The sequence below is a fragment of the Stegodyphus dumicola genome, chromosome 12, assembly GCF_044657685.1.
Source record: "Stegodyphus dumicola isolate Sdum_Otavi_A_Nest chromosome 12, ASM4465768v1".
Classification (NCBI taxonomy): Eukaryota; Metazoa; Arthropoda; class Arachnida; order Araneae; family Eresidae; genus Stegodyphus; species Stegodyphus dumicola.
This window is the reverse complement of record NC_140779.1, coordinates 97630251-97649126: the sequence shown is the minus strand read 5'-3', so window position 1 is coordinate 97649126 and position 18876 is coordinate 97630251. Positions and strand designations below refer to the sequence as shown.

General features: G+C 31.9%; 1 protein-coding gene across 3 annotated transcripts in view; it reads right to left on the bottom strand.

Annotated features, from left to right (window-relative positions):
• The window catches only part of LOC118196395 (carnitine O-acetyltransferase-like), a 68800-nt gene that overhangs the window by 25281 nt on the left and 24643 nt on the right, over positions 1–18876 (bottom strand). For all 3 annotated transcript variants that reach the window (XM_035367844.2, XM_035367843.2, XM_085806709.1), the window contains exons 5-6: positions 8061–8114; positions 614–779 (exon numbers count right to left, since the gene is read on the bottom strand). In XM_035367844.2, coding sequence (XP_035223735.1) covers positions 614–779; positions 8061–8114 — 220 coding nt within the window. The remainder of the gene's footprint in view (positions 1–613; positions 780–8060; positions 8115–18876) is intronic.

Below are 18876 nucleotides of genomic sequence, written 5' to 3'. Positions count from 1 at the left end.
GTATTTAATTATGGCAAAGCACACAAGGGCTATTTGCCTAAGGGGAGGGATGCCATCGTGAAAGACTTTCTAAGAAAAACTGGCTCGTATACAAGTTATACATGGGGAAAACCACGAAAACACCCATGCAGCCGGCCCGTTCGTGGGATTCGAACCTCTCAGGTGGAGGATTATTATATTCAAAATTTGGTGACCACATGTGCTGATGTATTTCTACAATGCAAGGAACATGCAAACATACATATACAAGAATTTTCATTATTAAATAATAGTAGAGATCAATTGATCATTGATTCAAAAATAACAAAAGAAAGAAAATATTAAAAAATTATAAAATAAAATTCTTTCAGAATATTTATTCAAAATACTCATAATATGTTGATAATATTTATATTTGAACTGCATACTTATTCAAAGCAAACATAGGGATAATTAACAGAAATATTTCGGTAGTCTCAGTGTTCGTAGCTTGAAAATAACAGTCATAATATATTTACTGCAAATATAAAATTTCAGACATCTAATTAACATGTAACAAACATTTAAAAATGCTATTATGAAAAGTATACACATTACAATGAAATTAAAAATATTATTAAAACGTAATATTTACATGATTATTATGAGCCACCACTATATGTCTAGGTTTCTCAGCATCCATTCCATATAAAGCCAAACTGTCTTTTGGGTAACCAGGTATTCGGCAGGTGGAAAAAATTTTATAGTATTGAGACATATCAAGAGGTTGGCCACCCATCATATCAAGAGGCAATGAATAACTAAAATATAAAAATATTATTATTAAATGTTAATATTTAAATCAATATTAATTAAACTGCAATTTTAGATCACTGTGAAAATATTAATTCCATGCACAAAATACACATAAATGTGTTTCTTCATTTAGCAGTTTAATGAAATTATTAAGTTTTATTACTTGTTTGTTTAATATATAGTAACAATTAAAAGTAAAGTTACAAAACTGAACAGATGAAACAATGTTTTGGTATTAGCTTTGGAAATCTGGTACACCAGTATAAGATGCTTATAAGTGTAGGCAACCTGAAATCGTTAAGCTCCAAACAGAGTTTTAAATGCCCCCCCCCCCACAAAGCAAATTAGGCTTACTCAAAAAGTCAGCCAGTATGAATGTATGAGACAATTTAATTTCATCCTGGGAGAGGGGAAAAAAAAAAAAAAAAAAGAAAAAGAAAAAAACGAATGAAGTATCCAATTCATCAATGGGTAAACTTTATACAGTCAAAAGTCGTTAATTCGGACACCCATAATCCGGAATGATCTATAATCTGGACCTCAAAGCTACAAACTTTCTGCGCATGCATGCACAGGCGTTTACAATTGCACGTAAGACCTTTATGGCTGCGAATATGTTTGTGCGCATGATCGTTTAATATGTAACGGACGGTATAAGCTAAGCTAAAATTATTTAATTCAGTTAATGTTGCAGATTGCGTTGTTCCTTAATCTTCGAATTGGATCCGGGATATTATTTTTTGCAGACTGTTAGAGCAATTTCATAAAAGTAAGCTTGAACTTTCGATTATGTCCAATAGAATTTCTGATATATATTTACTGTTATGTAATTTGTATCTACAAAGCGAAAGTATGTTTTGAAATCCGAAATCTGTTTATCAATTTCACGCTGCAGATTGGAAGTTGATCTGTCAGCACTATCCTTATCTTCAGGGCAGATGTTTTTATTTTATTTGGCTTATAATTCCTTACTAAGTGTAGTATTTCATCTCGATGTACTCGGTCTTTGATATGATTTAAATCAAGTTCCTTGTCATTATGTCATTATAATTCGCTTCTGATAGTGAAGAAAGTGACCCAGAGGTTATTGAAAACGAAAACATTTCGATTGACAAATTAGTCGGTATTCTCAACACAACAATTATAGGACTTGAACAGCGGAACTTTGTAACTAAACAAGAAATTATGTCTGTTTAATAGAATTAAAGAGAAAGTATTATCACATGAAACGAAGCAACTTACATTGAAAGAAATGTTTAATAAAGTAAATAAATATTAAGCTTTTTCTTTTTGTAAATTTTGATACCCTTTAGATCATAATTGTTCTTTATTTCATAAATTACGGTTTCATATTTTGAATTTTGTAATTTCTGCATGCCATCTTACCAGATTTAATAAACTGATGATCTATAATCCGGAAAAATCAATAATCCGGAATCGCCGAAGTCCCGACGAGTCCGGATGAACGACTTTTGACTGTAGACATAAAAATGATGGGATTTTCTCCTTGTTGAATGAAATGGATAAACAAAATATACATGCTTCTTATAATTTTGAGAAAGCAGAGCAAAAATTACCAATGATTTCATGCAATCATCAATATGTGATTTATGTAGACTTCTCCTTGTCATCAGACTGTATATATGAAATATCCATACTCCTTAGGAATAATACAGCAACAAATAGTTTGTAAAGCTTAGCTTTTTTGGGGAAAAAATGACAGTTTGCAGTTAAATAAAATGCATTTAAGACACTTTTTTTTTTTGACAGAGATGAAATCATTTTACCATCATTACATATAAAATTAGGATTGGCAGTCTGTCATAACTTAATATATAAATAAAATAAAGAAGAATATAGAACAATTGTAAATATAAACACAGTCCGATAGATGGTGTATCCCTTTTCTTTATGATTTATATACTCACAGTGTCAACAGTTGACACCAGTTGAATTTTGCAATTTTGCCAAATCCAGCTTCAAACGAACCATAATATGAGTGTGGACTGGAATAATTATATGAGAGAAATTTGTGCCAATGGTTTGTTATCATTAGTAAAAATATATATATATATATATATATTATATATATATATATATATATATATATTGGGAGTGCAAATAAAACTATTGAAATAGATAAAGGTTTTTTTCACCTGATGAAAAAACAAACGTGGTGGCCATGTTCGTGGTATAAAATAAAGAATAAAGAAGGTTACTGTTGCATCAGGTTCTTCTATTTACAATAAAATGTAAAATTTCTTACCTGCTGCATCTTCAGTGTTCACGACGCCAGGCTTCTAATAATCACGTTTTCAGTAAGAGTTTCTATTACTGCTAACAAGCCATCTTGTCTTTTAATTATTTATTGAAATAAAAAGCTAATATACACTATTTACAAGGTAGGTGATAATTATTTTAAGACAGTACATTTTAATTCTGAGTCTTTACGCTCCTCAGAGCAGTTCCAATCTCCACTGGTCTCGGAACTTAATTACAGCAAAAGTAAAGGAAGAGATGCCCGCCACCTAGTGGCAAGAATGTGACAGTTACCTTGTAATTATTGATCAGGTTAAGTGCTCTGCCTTCAACATGGAAAGCTAACAAAGAGAACTTTTAATAGTCATCAGATGAGATAACTTGTAAGAAGTTCATGTTTCATAAATCCAATAAATATAATTTTATTTTACAAGTCACATGTCTGGTTCTTGTTTATTTTATTTGTAAACCTATTCTTTACAAACACAAGTTGGGGCACAACTTTCAATAAATAATAATTTTCCAATTTCCAAATTTTCACTTGCTGTGATAAAGTTTATTACCAACATATCAACTTTCATTGCTTTTAAAAAAAAACCTTAGTAAGACTGTTATAGTTTATTGCATTCTAGGATAGGTCATAAATGAAGCTTGTCATGAATGTTAATGACTGATTAATCTCATGCAAGACTAAACTTGATATTGCAGTAAATTTATAGGAGTTTAAATAAATTTAAAAAAAAATAATTGGAATAATATGTGTTCGGTGTCTGAAAGAGTATTGCTTGGCAGCATTGTTTTACGCCAAGCAGAGTTTGGCTTTAGTGTAACCCTAAAGTTATTTTGTTTTTGCTTTATTAATATGAATGATTTCTGACTTGATGTAAGAGCATATGGTTGCTCGCTCTTAGCTAAGTTACATAGGTAACTATAAGCACATGCGTGTGCTAGTATTCAATAAAGTTGTTTTTGTTAAAATAAATTTGTTATTGTTAATATTACAGTCCACTTACTGAAGTTAAGTATCATTAAATAAGTTCGAGCTATCTTCGGCAAGAACAATATGCTGTAACTAACCCACTGATTTTAAATGCTTCTAAGCTTGATTAAACGTATTAATATTTAAAGTTTTATTAACTTAATTATATTATTACATTAAATTTTAATGGAATTAAAGTATGGGCACAACTCCATTCATAGGACCCCAGACAAAGACCTGCTAAATCTCACCTACAACTCACTTAAATTGGCAACACTTAAAGAATTTTTTTATTCACGTTTTCAACAGCATATGTGAAAAATTGTTTCAGCACATTTACATTCAATAACATTTTTTGATTGTTAGCTTATTATTATTATTTTCTTAATGCAAAGGTTAGGACAAACTTTATAATTTAGGAATTATCTAATGATGAAAGAGTCTTCCTCAGATTGCTCCAAGATAATGGAATTATTCACAAAGAAAGACTTTGTTCCAATAATCATCCTATGAAGTTCTATCCCAGTTTTAATTCAGTACTGAAACGGGATACTAACTATACCGATAAAACAAACAATTGTAAATATAAACACAGTCCGATAGATGGTGTATCCTTTTTCTTTATGATTTATATACTCACAGTGTCAACAGTTGACACCAGTTGAATTTTGCAATTTTGCCAAATCCAGTTTCAAACGAACCATACTATGAGTGTGGACTGGAATAATTATATGAGAGAAATTTGTGCCAATGGTTTGTTATTATGAGAAAAAAAAAAAATATTGGGAGTGCAAATAAAACTATTGAAATAGATAAAGGTTTTCTTCACCTGATGAAAAAACAAATGTGGTGGCCATGTTCTTCCTTTTCAGTGGCTTAGACTGAGGACAACAATTCTTGTCTTTCCCAATCATTCAACAAAAATCTTAAAACCCATGATAAAAGCAAACATTGCAGATAGAAGTGTAATTTTTTCTGGGTGGTTAGAGGGTGTAGAAAAACTAATTGATTACAAAATGCTTTGAAAACTTCATTATAAATCACACTTATACTGTTACTGACCTTGACACTGGATTTACACCTAAACAATATAGCAGCTGTAAGGCAATGCAGAATGGCATAATAAATATCAGCATAGAACTACCTACCTCCATTTATACGCATATATGACTGAGTTTATGCAGTAATTTTTGCATCCTAAAATGAAAATATTTTAGCTATACTTAAAAGTTATTCATAATTTCATATCTGCTTTTTAAATCAATCTTTTATTTCTTTATTATTCAATTATTTTCTTTCTTCTTTTCTTCATAGTTGTCTTTTATTTTGAATAATTAGTATGGACGTAATAAAATAATAGTTTATGAAAAATCTTTTGTTCGTTTCAATATTCCATTTTGGAATAGTGGTACCATTTAAACTTGATTACAGTTGGGGCAGTATTAATGGAACACTACCCAATTATAGTTATTTTAATATATTAATGTGGTAACAGCCATCAGAGGGCATCACGTATGCGCCCACAGTGAGAGTAAAAGTTAGATAGATATTGATTCCCCGTGAAGGTGGTAACAAAAGAACCCTGTTGAAATAGCAAGTGCGAGTAGGCGCTGTGTAGCTATTTTAAATACTTAAAGTCATGCAGAACTGTATTTGTATCTAACAAGCGCAAGAACACGCAATGGTACTCTTATTTTAATTCAAATCTGTGGCTATACTATTATAAATTATAATTCATTAAATGTTTTGTGGTGTGGAAGTGTTATTTAGTTAAGGATATCATTTTCAACTCCCCACCCACAAAATCTGGGGGCTCCGACCAAGAAACAAGCAAGGTAAAGTAGTATTTGATACGAATTTACTATAATAATCATGAGTGTATTAAATAATATCAGAAAACAAGACTTGAAAATAATCATAGCAGACTATGTTCAAGAAAGATTTAACCCCTAAAGTGGCGAGATGGGCGTTACGTCTAGAAGAATTTGACTATGAAATTGTTCACACATCTGGGCAGCAAATGAAGCTTGTGGATTCATAAAGTAGAAACGCTATCATGATGGTTACCTATTCTCAGGGAGAAGTTACAGCCAAAATTACAGTTGCGCAAAGAAGTGACGAGCATTTCCATTTGTTAAAATCCTCAGTCGAGCAAGGACTAAAGAAAGATTTCTTAGTGAAGAATGGTGTATTATACAAGTTTGACAGTGGTTGCGAGTTACTTTTGGTACCCGAAGCATTGCAGCTAGAAATCATATGAACAAGTGTCCGTGATCCATGTTTTCGAGGCCAAAAACAGTCAATATCACCAAGCTGTGGTAACAAGTACGAGAACGCTCAATTGTACTGTTATTTTAATCTGTAGCTATTCTACTATCAATTATAATTCATTAAATGTTTTGTGGTGTGGAAGTCTTATTTATTTGAGGATATCATCTTCAACTCCACCCACATTACATAATACCATTACTAATATTCTATGTATATATTGAGTTGGAGGGAAAGCTCTGTCGTATTTTAAAGAAAATATTTGAATTCATTTATAAAAATATGTGTTTAATATTATTCAATTATATATGCTCTGTTATTTGTTACAACCTGTTGCCATCTTTCAGGTAACCTGTAAATTCCTGTTTTGTAGAAGTTCTCGTCACTGGAGTTAAAATAGTCAGCAACTGTCTTAGAAACACTTTCAAAAGACTTGAGTTTTTTTCCCATTAGATAATTTTGTAGATATATGAACAGGTAATAATCAGATGGTGCAATGTCAGGTGAATACGGTGAGTGACTAAGGACTTCCCATCCTAATGCATTCAAGTTTTTGTTGTGTCATCATTGCAGTATGCGGTCGAGCATTCCTTTTCTGGATGCTAATGCTGGCCTTTTTTCTTTGATAGCTGCATTTAATTTATCCAGCTGATTGCAGTACAGATCCACATTAATAGTTTTTCCCTGTTTCAGCAACTCGTAGTACACTGGACGTTTCCTGTCCCACCACAAACAAAGCAGTACTTTTCGTCGATGGATACTTGGCTTTGGAACTGTTGCTGATGATGTTCCTGGTTCCCAGTAAGATTTTTTTCTCTTAATATTCTCATAAAGAATCCACTTTTCATCTCCAGTAACCAGCCTTTCTAAAAACGGCTCCACATTGTGTCTAATCAGATGTGATGAACATATTCTTAGAAGATCAGACAAATTCTTTTCCGTTAATTCATGTGGAACCCAAACACTTTGCTTTAACACAAACCCAAGAGATTTAATGTGATCTCCAACAGTTGTATGATGAACGCCAAACTCTTCTGCAATTTCTCGACTTGTTAAACGTGGATTACTTTCCAACATGGATTGCAAAACATCATTATCGATCTTGAATGGTCGTCCAGATCGATCACTTTCTTGGAGGCTCAGATCCCCGGAACAAAATTTGCTAAACCATCTTTGACAAGTATGAACATTTACAATATCTTTTCCAAATACCGCGCATAAATTTTTACATGCAACCAATGTGTTGCTCCCTTTTTAGAATTCATACAAAATGCACTTTATTTACTGACATGTTTTTCACTTTAAATGTTACAAGTAAATGATGAACTGTAAAAAAGGACTCCTTTTATATTATACAACAGATGAGGGGGGGGATCCAAATGACTCACTAGGGTGATTTTTTTTTTTTTTTTTTTTTTACAAGAAAAATCACCTGCCTATTTAAAATAGGACAGAAATTTCCCTCCAGACAGAACTTCCCCTCCAACCCTTATTTTCAGTTTATTCAGCATATGAACTGACTATGCTATATTGCTAAAACTGTAACTGAAAGGGCAAAATTGTTCCCAGTTTTGAAATCATTATCATGAATATGCATGAAAATACATATAATTTTTAAGAATCAGTTTGTGCATTGACCAGTGTAATTACTGACTTGACAAACCTGAACAACATCTCGTATAAAAAGTTAAATATTGAAAAATATAGGAATTTATTACAATTGTGAATTTTCATTTTTAAAATAGTGGCTTAAAATTTGTGAAAAGGATGTATTTCTTACCTGTCTACAAGCTTTTTAAAATCTAAAGCTCCAGCTACTAAGCGAGCAGCATACCTAAAATTTTAAAACATAAAAATTTATTAAAATATAAATGGATTTTTACAATAATAAAAGGAATTTCAGCAGTAAATAATACCAAAATAGTGAGATTTATTTTCAAAATAATAGTTGTTCAGAACTTTGCTCCATTGTGTATTTTGAATTTGAACATTTCCTTGAAAATATTTAACTTTTAAAGCCCCCCTTTTTTTTCATATTTGCTTAAATTGATATAATTTTGTTGTGTCATATATAATAGTTCACTTACAAAAAAGAAAATGACTATCTCACAATTTTTAAAAATTTAAAATTTGAGCATTAAATTTCTGAACTATTAATTACATAAAATCCTTTTAATTCTTTATTCTAATATAAACATTAAAACATTTTGAAAAAAAAAAAAAATTAACTAAACACCTAAATCAAGGCAAAATTTTTTTCACATGATTACTTTTCAATGAACAATTCAACCAGTTAACTATTTCATTAAATTACACATATAGAAATTTGTCAGCAAATTCTCCTTCTTAAAATAAGTATTAATTTAAAATTCACAATCTGCATTCATATAAAATGTTACAAGATGAATATGTTAAAATTTTTTGTGAAAATGTATTATTTTGTGCACAAAAAGGAACATCACTATCTCCAGTTTCAAACTGAGATCCATTCAAATCTCCATTTCCATAAAAGAAGCCAAATCTATGCAACACAGTATGCTGTTTACATATATAAATTAATAATAATAACACTTTTTGTTAAATGTAGCTAATAATTAAAAAAACAATAATAAAGGAAATGTCTGGCAATGTAAATGGGTTGATTAGCAAAAAATGTAAGGAAGAAGAAGTAAAATCAATGAAATTATTAAAATCATGACGATCTTTAAACAACGATTTTATTTAAAAGAGGACCTGGAAGCCTGACATCACCGTTTTGTTGGAACATACAAGTATATATAAAAACATCATTCAGATACTCATAAGTTACCTGGATAATTACTCTGTAAAGATATCTGCAGATGCAAGCACTTACAGGAAATCAATAGCCAAAGGTGTCTACAAGGCAGCTGTTTGGGTCCAATCCTCTGAAATGTTGTAACCATGAGACTAATCAAACACATCTCAATACATTTAACAAATGCATTGAGACTAATCAAACACATCTTTCAAGATGTAAAAGACTAAGTTTTTGCTGATGACTTCTTGATTATTTCAAGTGGGAAATCAAGGAAATAATTACATGGAAACATCAACAAGGCTCTTCAATCACTGGGAAACTGGTGCAAAGAACATTAACTCCATCTGCAGTCAGAAAAGTCACTTGTCATATAAATGATAACTCTGATGAGTTGTAACACCTGTCAAGACTGAAAAGACTATAAACATTTAACACTGAAAATACAAATTCTGTAATAACAGTAAAATGCATTTTAATAACTGTAACACCTAATGCCACTTCTGAGTTCTGTTCAAAATTCATATGTAAAGACACAGCTTCAAATTTTGGCTTCCGGAACTACAAAGCATCACTGTAAATAGCCGTAAAATTCTGCTTTCAAGATTTGCAAAACTCCAGTGTCAATAGAATCCAGGTCCACATAATGTATGCGAAACTGCATCTGCAAACTATTATTGTAATTCTAATACACAGAAAGAAAAACACGATTACCCTGCCTTTGGGTTGTAGTTGGCTAGGTAGTAGATAAGATTTCTGCAGGCTGTACATAGTGGCTTGAAGTAAAATAGCATGTGATCTGTCCAGTCAACAGTTGGGGGAAGGGAAGAAGAAAAGAAAAAGAAAACCTGAAAGGTTTTAGATTTTAATGTCGCTCAGGAGGGTTTGTTAAGGTTTTTTACGCTCTTGCTGAGTTCACAGACTACCACTCTGCTGTTACACTCACTCCTACTAATCTATTTTTTTTTTTATTTTTTATTTTTTTTTTTTGTCTTTTAGCTTTATTATTAAGCATCATTTTCTTCGCACTTATGCCATATACAATTCAACAGCAAAATTACAAAAATTTTAACAGCAGCATTTAGAATTCGTGATGCAGCATTAAATGTTAGCATACATTTTTCTGTTTTTTCAGTCTTTTCACAGTTTATCACATCAAGGTTTAGTTTTCTTACTAAGATGGCTTTACCAAGCTTTTTTTTTTTTTTTTCTGTCTTTATATTATTAACATTTCGTGTGTTTATTTTACTTATTAAATACTATTTTCTTGGCACTTATATCACATAAACTTCCCTTCAACAGTAAAATCACAAAATATTTAAAAACAGCATACTTTCAGAATTTCCAAAAGACAATGTCACAGGCTGGAGATAAAAAACGTTTTATTACATATAGTATTGCCACTGCTCGTTTTGAAATTGTTTAGTTTGTTGATAAAAAATTCATTAAAGTTTTACAAAATATTAAATAGATAATAAATTAAATTTGAAATTCAAAATTCAGGCATATGTTCAGGTAGAGGACTATGTTATTCAAAATTTGATGGCCCTATGTACTGCTGTTTTTTCACAATGTAAAAAACATATATACATTCATATTATTCATTATTCAATTTCTTTAAATATAATACAGGTTGATAATATTTGGTGGCAACTACTTGAAAAGTGATACAATGCATTTAAGTGTTTCGACACAAAATGTTGTTTTGAGACTGATATCCCATTCAAGAGTGATGTCCCTTTTCAGCTAATAATAAAAGCATGCTTTTAAATTTATAAAGAATATTAATTTAAAAAAATCTAAAAGTTTCAGATTTTAACGGCCGCCCAAATGGTTATGTTAAGATTTTTTACTTTCTCGCTGAGCTCAGATGAGCTTCTACTATTGCACTCACTCCTACTAATCCTTTTTTTTTTTTTTTTTTTTGGTCTTTATTACTAAGCATCATTTTCTTCACAGTTATGCCATACAATTCAACAGCAAATTTACAAAAATTTTAAAAGCAGCATAGAAGTGTGTTTATTTATTAAATGTCACGTTCTTGGCACTTTAGCTACATAAAATTCAATTCAACAGAAAAATCACAAAATATTTAAAAACAACATATTTTTAGAATTTACAAAAGACAGTCTTGTGTGCTAGACATAAAAAGGTTTTTTTTTTTTTTTTTTTTTTTCCTGTACAGTATGCTACTCCTAGCTTTGAAGTTGTTGAGTTTAATTATAAAAAATTCATTAAAGTTTTACAAAATATGATACTAATAACGCAAATTTGAAATTCAACATTCGGGCACAGGACTATGTTATTCAAAATTTGATGGTTCTAGGTACCTTTTTTGCAATACAAGAAATATACACACATGCAATGCAGAATCTTCATTATTAGGATGATAATATTTGGTGGCAACAATTTGAAAAGTGATATGCCATTTAATGAAAAATGTCGTTTTGACACTAATATCCTAATCGGGGCTAATGTCTCTTTTGGGCTAAAAATTATAACTGATTCAGATGCATCAAAATTTAGTAGAAGAAATGGTGAAAAAAACCGAAGCTATTTTGAAACGTTTGCAATAAACAAATAACTTTCATAGCACAGCAGTATATTCTAAACCACATAAATCTTCAATTAGTTTTAACAGACATGTTATCAGCTCCTTTTGCCGATCCTCTAGCTAATTTTAAGTTACATTTTCTGAAAAAAATTAAGAAAGCACATATAAACAGTGGGCAACATTAATAGGCTCACAGGAGCTTGTATGAGACCTTTGTTAAATTTATCTCTAATTTATGGGTGCCTTGTTCTCAAAAGAGAAGTTTTGAGCTAAAAAAAAAAAAAAAACTACCACTGAATATATAAAGGTCTGTAAGGCAAAGCTTTAAATTCATATGGATTTTCTGAAAAGTACATTAAAAACCATTTAATTGCATTTTATTCCAATGGACCTAGTGTAATGTTATGGGGGAGGGGGGGTAGGCAGTCACAATCAGACTTCAACAAAAATTTCTTAACACTGAAATTTACCATTCCATAACTTTATAAATTATTACCATCGCATAAACATTTACTATTAATTAGCATTAGAAGATTTGATTAAAAAAAAAGAAAATCTGAAAGGTTTCTGATTTTAAATTACGCCCGAAGGGGCATTTTTTAAAACATTTTATGTGTTACCTTTAGTTATTAAGTATCATGTTCTTCGTACTTAAACCATAAAATTCAGTTCAACAGCAATATCGCAAAACAAATTTAAATTGAGCATAAGAATTTCCGATACAGAGTCTCATTCATACACAGAAGATAAAAATAACGTTGTCATTGTTCGCTTTTAAATCCCCGAGTTTGTTAATAAAAAATTCGTAAAAGTTTTACAAAATATGAAAATGATAATAAAACAAATTCCAAATTTGGGCTTCCAAATGCCCATATTCGCAGCAGGATTCCATCATTCAAAATGTGATAGTTCTGGGTACCGTTGTTTTATCACAATGCGAGAAATATACATACATTTATGCAGATTCTTCATTATTTAATTTCTTCAAATACAATTCATTGTGATAATATTTGGTAGCAACAGCTTGAAAAGTAAAACGGACATTCAGCATGACTTGATGCGAAATTGCAAAATGAAAACTATAGTCCCTCAGGGACAAAGCCCCTTTGGACTAAAAAAAAGTCAGTAATGAAATCAATCATTCTGAAATATTTCTTGATTAATTATATGTTTTTTATTACTAGTCCTCAAAAAGCAGTGAGAAAATGAAAATCATCCCTTTCATAATCTAGGTTACAACTACGTAAGAGTTTTAGCCTATAGTTCAAGTAAGGCCAGAGGCCACTCACTTTTTTAATTAAATTCAGTTAGGGTGCCATAGCACTGTGCCCGCAGCCTAAATTGAAGAGGTGGCAAGTCATACGAAGAAAATATTCATAATAGTTGAATTAATTCACAGTAAAACATCAGTAAATGGTCGTAAAATTTATACGAAGGTGCTGGAGCAGTTTATCATACCGAGGAACTTTGTCGACTGAAAAAGAGCATGGATACGTGAGAGTAGCTAAAGTACATGTGACTGAAAGTCACAATCTGAATGGTCGATCATACAAAAGTAGTAATTCATTTTTAATCAATTCAAGTGAGTCCATAATCCTTTGATAGCAATTAATTATGTGCAGGAGTCACTAATGGGAAGCATTTCTTGAGTTTAAACACTATATAAAGTTGAAAATACTTTATAAAATTAGTAAGTAATCAGAACTATTAGAAGTGGGCGTGATGGTCATGTGAGCCAATCGCAGATACACATTTTTAAGCAGGATCGGTTAACGATACACTGAAACATTTGATAACACAGTTTTTAAGAAAATAATGCAAAGTCCATAATCGGCTAAAAAGTCTTTTAAATTCACAATAGTCCGATGCTTTGCCAAAAGCAAATAAGATGATAAACATACAAACACAAAACAAAGTTGATACTTGGTTAGATGAATAAATGCGATTAAATGCGGGTAAATGCAAGAAATTTGAAGAAATATTTACACAGTATTTACATAATCACCACTTTGGATTGTGGTGAATAGATTGTGGTCGTTTAACCGTATTTCCCTCTGCTGAGTCATAGTTCGCTAAATTTTTGATAGCATTGTGCGGCGAATTAATGATGTTGTTGAAAAATTTGTGCGAGAATATTAAAATTTGTTCTTGTATTTCTGGGATCTTTAATTCCTGATAAATGTGGATATTTCTGATAAACCATCTTGTGTTGGTCATAGAACGAAGTATTTTGTTTTGCATGACACTTAATTTCTTCCTGTGAGTCTTATAGGCAGTAGCCCAAGGAGGCACAGCGTTGAGAAGTATTGGGCAATTTCATGTCAAGTACAGGGTCCATTTAGTCTGTAAATTTAATTTAGATTTTCTTCCGAGGAGTGGATACAAAGCCATAAAAGTGGTGTTAGCTTTATTAGTCACATAGTTAATGTGCTCTACAAAGGTAAGCTGTGAGTCAGTGAAAACTCCTAAATATTTGTATGAACTTGCGGTGGAAATAAGAGCATTATCTATTCTAATGTCAATAGTGACGGGGAAGTATTTCCTGTATATTCTGTACAGTACAATGCAGCATTTTCCAGGATTAAGGTTAATTTTCCATCTTTTGCACCATAATTCAATGATTTTAACTTGATTTTCAAGTTTACTTATTGCATGTTGAGGGTTCATTGAATTAGATAAAATAACCATGTCATCGGCATATTTCAGAATTTTAGCATTCAGGAGTTTAGGCATGTCACTTGCATACAGATTAAAATTTGCCGGAGAGATAACTGATCCTTGAGAAAGGCCTCTAAAGATATTTTTCTTATTTGAAAGGCATCTCTGCATCGGACTTGAAATGTGTGATCTTCTAAATAGGAAATTATTAGATTAAGGAAGCTGTCGGGAGGGTTGAGTTTTGATAATTTATAAATGAGACCAGCATGCCACACTCGATCAAAGCATGCCCCGCTCTTTTGAAATCGAGATACCATGCCGCGATTCCATTCTTCTTTTGAAATTCTAAGGCGATGAACTTGATTAAATTTAGAATTTGATGTGTAGTAGCTCTTTAAAAACCGAATTGTTGGTCATCAGCATCTTTTAATTTATCAGTAAAAGTGCTGAGTCTTGCTGCGATGATGCATTCAAAAACTTTACTAATAGCAGGGAGCACACTAATTAGGGCGAAAACTTGTAACATCATGAGGATTTTTTCCAGGCTTTAAGAGCAAAATGACAATAGAGTGTTTCCAATTTCTTGGGAAATAAGAGAGTCTAATGCATGCATTAAAAATATTGCAGAGAAGAACGATACAATTCTTGGGAGGGCTTGTAGGGCTTCGTTATTAATTTTATCATAACCTTGAGCTTTCTTTTTCTTGAGTTTCTTTATAATTTCACGCACTTGTCTGGGGAAGGTAAAATTAATAAAATCTCTGTTTTTTCTTAGTCTGATTTCTTCAAGATCATTATTAAATGTATAATCAAAAGAGCTGTCTTCTGAGTGTGGTTCGAAAATTTCTTCTAAACTATTCGCCATTACTTCTGTGATTTCCTGTTCCGAATTATGAGTAAGCCCCCTCTGCATAATAGGGTGAAGTTGGTTAGAGCATTCTGATGTGATTAAGCTTGCAATTTTCCAAATAGTGTTGGGTTGTGAGTCAATATTTTCAAGGAGTGTGTCCCATTTATTAGAGCAATAAGTTATAATTTCTTTAGAGATTTTTCTCATTAAGTAATTAACATGGGTCTTGTCATTTGGATCTCTGGTTAATTGCCAATTTTTCCTACATCTATTTCTTTCTTGGATTAAATTTGGAATATTTTTAGGAAGATCTTGATTATTAACATTCTTCTGGACCATAGGAAGCCGTTGGCATAGCTTTTTGAATTTTAACATTAAATTTTTGGGTCTCTTGCTCAATTTCTTCAGTGTGGCTAACGATGACTCTGCTCGGCATGTTGAGAAGCTCGTTTTTATAGATATTCCAGTTAACCGTAATTTTGGGGTGCATGGTACATATACAGTAAATCCTTGTTATGTCATTGATACAATGTACATACAGCAAAATCGCACTCTGCAAAGTTAGCCTTCAACAGAAAAAATGCGTTAGGTACAATGCAGATTAAAAAAAGTATTTATAATTTAAACAAACCTTTAATTAAAAGGTAATTTACTGTAATTAAAAGAGAAACAAACAAACAAATACTATTAAGTGAAAATAATTTTTTACTGCTTAATAAGTATGTGATGCAATTACCGTATTTGACGCCATATAAGACGCACCATTGTTTAGAAGGCCACACACAAGGGAAAAAAGTTTCAATAGTCCGCACGACAGTGTGGTACCACAATAACTTAAAATGTGGTTTCTTTTAGTTCTCACTTTTCGTAAAAGCCAAATAAACAATCATTGAATGCAATTACCAAACATATTTTTATTAAGGAAAATTAACAAACGGCAAGCTATTTTGAACATGATATGTAAATTTCAATAATGAATAAATGAATGAACAGCAAGCAATCAAACATAATACAAAATAAAGCAGAAACAACAAAAAACACATATTCAAGGAAAACGTTGCCTATCATGAAATTAGACTTTAATCACTTTCAAAACCATAAAAATCCTTTTCACTATCATCATCATCGAAAACGAGAATATCGTCATCACTACTGTTTCTGTCATCGCTAGTATCACCTTCTTCGAATAATGCGTCGTCTTCTGTTCTGTCAAGAGCATTACTGATTCTGCACTTTTTAAAGGACTTAACAATTACGTCAGCCTTTACGTCCTCCCAAAATCTTTTTACCCACTCGCACACTTGTGAAAGAGGGCAGCTTCATTCTACCTGATGGTGTGAGGGCATGATGTGGCTCTCCTATCACCTTATTCCATCGTTCTCGCACTTTTTCCTTAAATGGTTTACTCACCGATACATCTAAAGGCTGCAATTGGCTAGTCAGTCCGTCAGGAATGACAGCTATCTGGGTTTTTAATTCTCTCGCCTTATTCTTTATGGTTTCAGTTCTATGGGCGCTAAACTGATCCAAAACCAAAAGAGAGGGTTTTCTTAAAGAGTCCACCAGGTCGCCTCACCCATACGTTCTGTAACCACAGTTACATTCCAGCTTCGTCCATCCAGCCTTTCGGATGAACATGAACAATTACACCCATTGGAAGATTTTCTTTCAGATGAGTTTTTCTTTTGAATATAAAAAATGGCGGTAGTTTTGTGCCATCAGCACAACATGTTAGAACTACCATATATCGGGTTTTTTCATGACCTGTGGTTTTTATTGTTATTGATTTAGACCCTTTAATACTCACAGTCTTGTTGGATGGTACATCAAATGTGAATGAAATTTCATCCATATTTCCTATTTGACCGAGCTTAAAAGAAGTTTTCTTGCGTGCATTTATAACAAGCCTATGAAATGCTAGTATTTTTTCTTCATAATCTGCTGCCATTTTCTGTGAAATAGTTGTTTTTGTGCGCATTGATAAGCCTTGCCTTTTCATGAACCTGTAGCACCAGCCCTCAGACCCTGAAAAGTTCTGATTCCCCTGTTTTTCTGCAAATCCTTTGGCCTCATTGATTATCATTTTCGTTGAAACACTTATCCCAGATTTCCTCTTATCTATCACCCACATTTTTATGGTATTTTCAAGTTCAGGCCAAGATGGAGCTAGGCATCAAAGGTTATATTTTTGTTTTTTAGCAGTCTTCAGTTGATCTTCCTGCAGTCGCCAAGTACATATCATTTTTTCGGTAGGTGGTGGACCGAAATGCCTTGCTGCTGCTCTGTTTCCATGCACTTTGGCGTAGTTTAACACTCCTAGTTTATACTGAATTGTATAGCTTAATCTCTTGTTTCCTGTAGTCATAAATTCCAAGGTATTTTTTTAAAAAAAATAGTTTTAAGCACCGATACTACACGTTTATACAGAGTATCACCGATACCGACACATGTGTCGAGTGAGTAAAAGAAAGGCTCCATAGACGTAATGTGACCATCGAACCTGTTCGAACTTTGACATCGGCTTCGAGCTTTGGCGCTTTTTGGCGACAGATATTTCATGCATGCGCAAAATAATTATGGCAGATGTAGAAAAAGTTATGTGTGTCTAGACCTTTATCCGGGCTAAAAATAACATTCAGTATTGAAAGTTAACCTGTGTCCTTCAAGTATAAGACACAGGTAACATTTTCGAGACCAAATTTAGGAAAAAAAGTGTGTCTTATATGCCGTCAAATAAGGTGTTTTTTTAAAAAGCTGATCCTTTTTTGTTAGGGACAACAAGCAACACAACTCTTTAAAACTCTCATGCTAGGGAACAAAGAGTTTTTCGATATTTTTCATAAACTGTCTTCTTTCATCATCTGGGGAACTTCCATTGTAAAATCAGACGGTTCCTGTGCCCTTTTTAAAAAATTTACTTAACTTTAAAACTAAAGGGATTTCATCTTCTTCATTATCATTGATTTTACTGTTGTTTGGTATTATAAAATCCTCCCATTCTCCATTCATCATTTCTTGATTAATGCTTTGATCTCTCCTTTTTTCATATCTGAAAATCTTTCAATGTTTTTGAAATTTGTATGATTTCTTTGGCTTCATTCTCAATAAATGACAATCCTTCAGTTGTTGTTGATTAGTTTTGTACAGAGCTGATACCAGAAAACATTCATTATTGATGAATGGACGTTAAATCGCAAAAGAATGAAATTCTAGCACTGGATAAATTAAATGGAAATGATTAAGATAACACATATAGCCAAAACCATGTTCCGAAAATCCATGCTTGCTTTACCATATTATGCAATGTCACATATGGTGAGTGTAAAATGATACTAGTGTCTGTTTTGGTACAATACTGAATGAGCAACAGTTTTACATGCATGGTAAATTTGAAAGCAGAACAAGAGCAGCAATTAAAGTTTCCATAAAACCCCTTCAGAAATCATTTAAATGTTGAAAACTGCCTACAGCAATGAAGTCCTTTGTTATGCCAATATTTTCATTCGGCATTGTTGATTTTGTGATGACTAAAAATATTTGACAGATAATCCCATAGTCCATTGAGTTTTGTCCCTCAATCACCTGAATTAATAATGATATTGAGAAGGTTCAGAGGAAAGGGGAAAAAGCTATATAAAAAGCATACAGAAAAACCTGACAAATTACTCAAATCATTCAAGACAAATTTTCCATATTCTTAAAAATACTTGAAAATCACAAAATAAAGACCAAAAATTGTCCAAGTGCTACATAATATA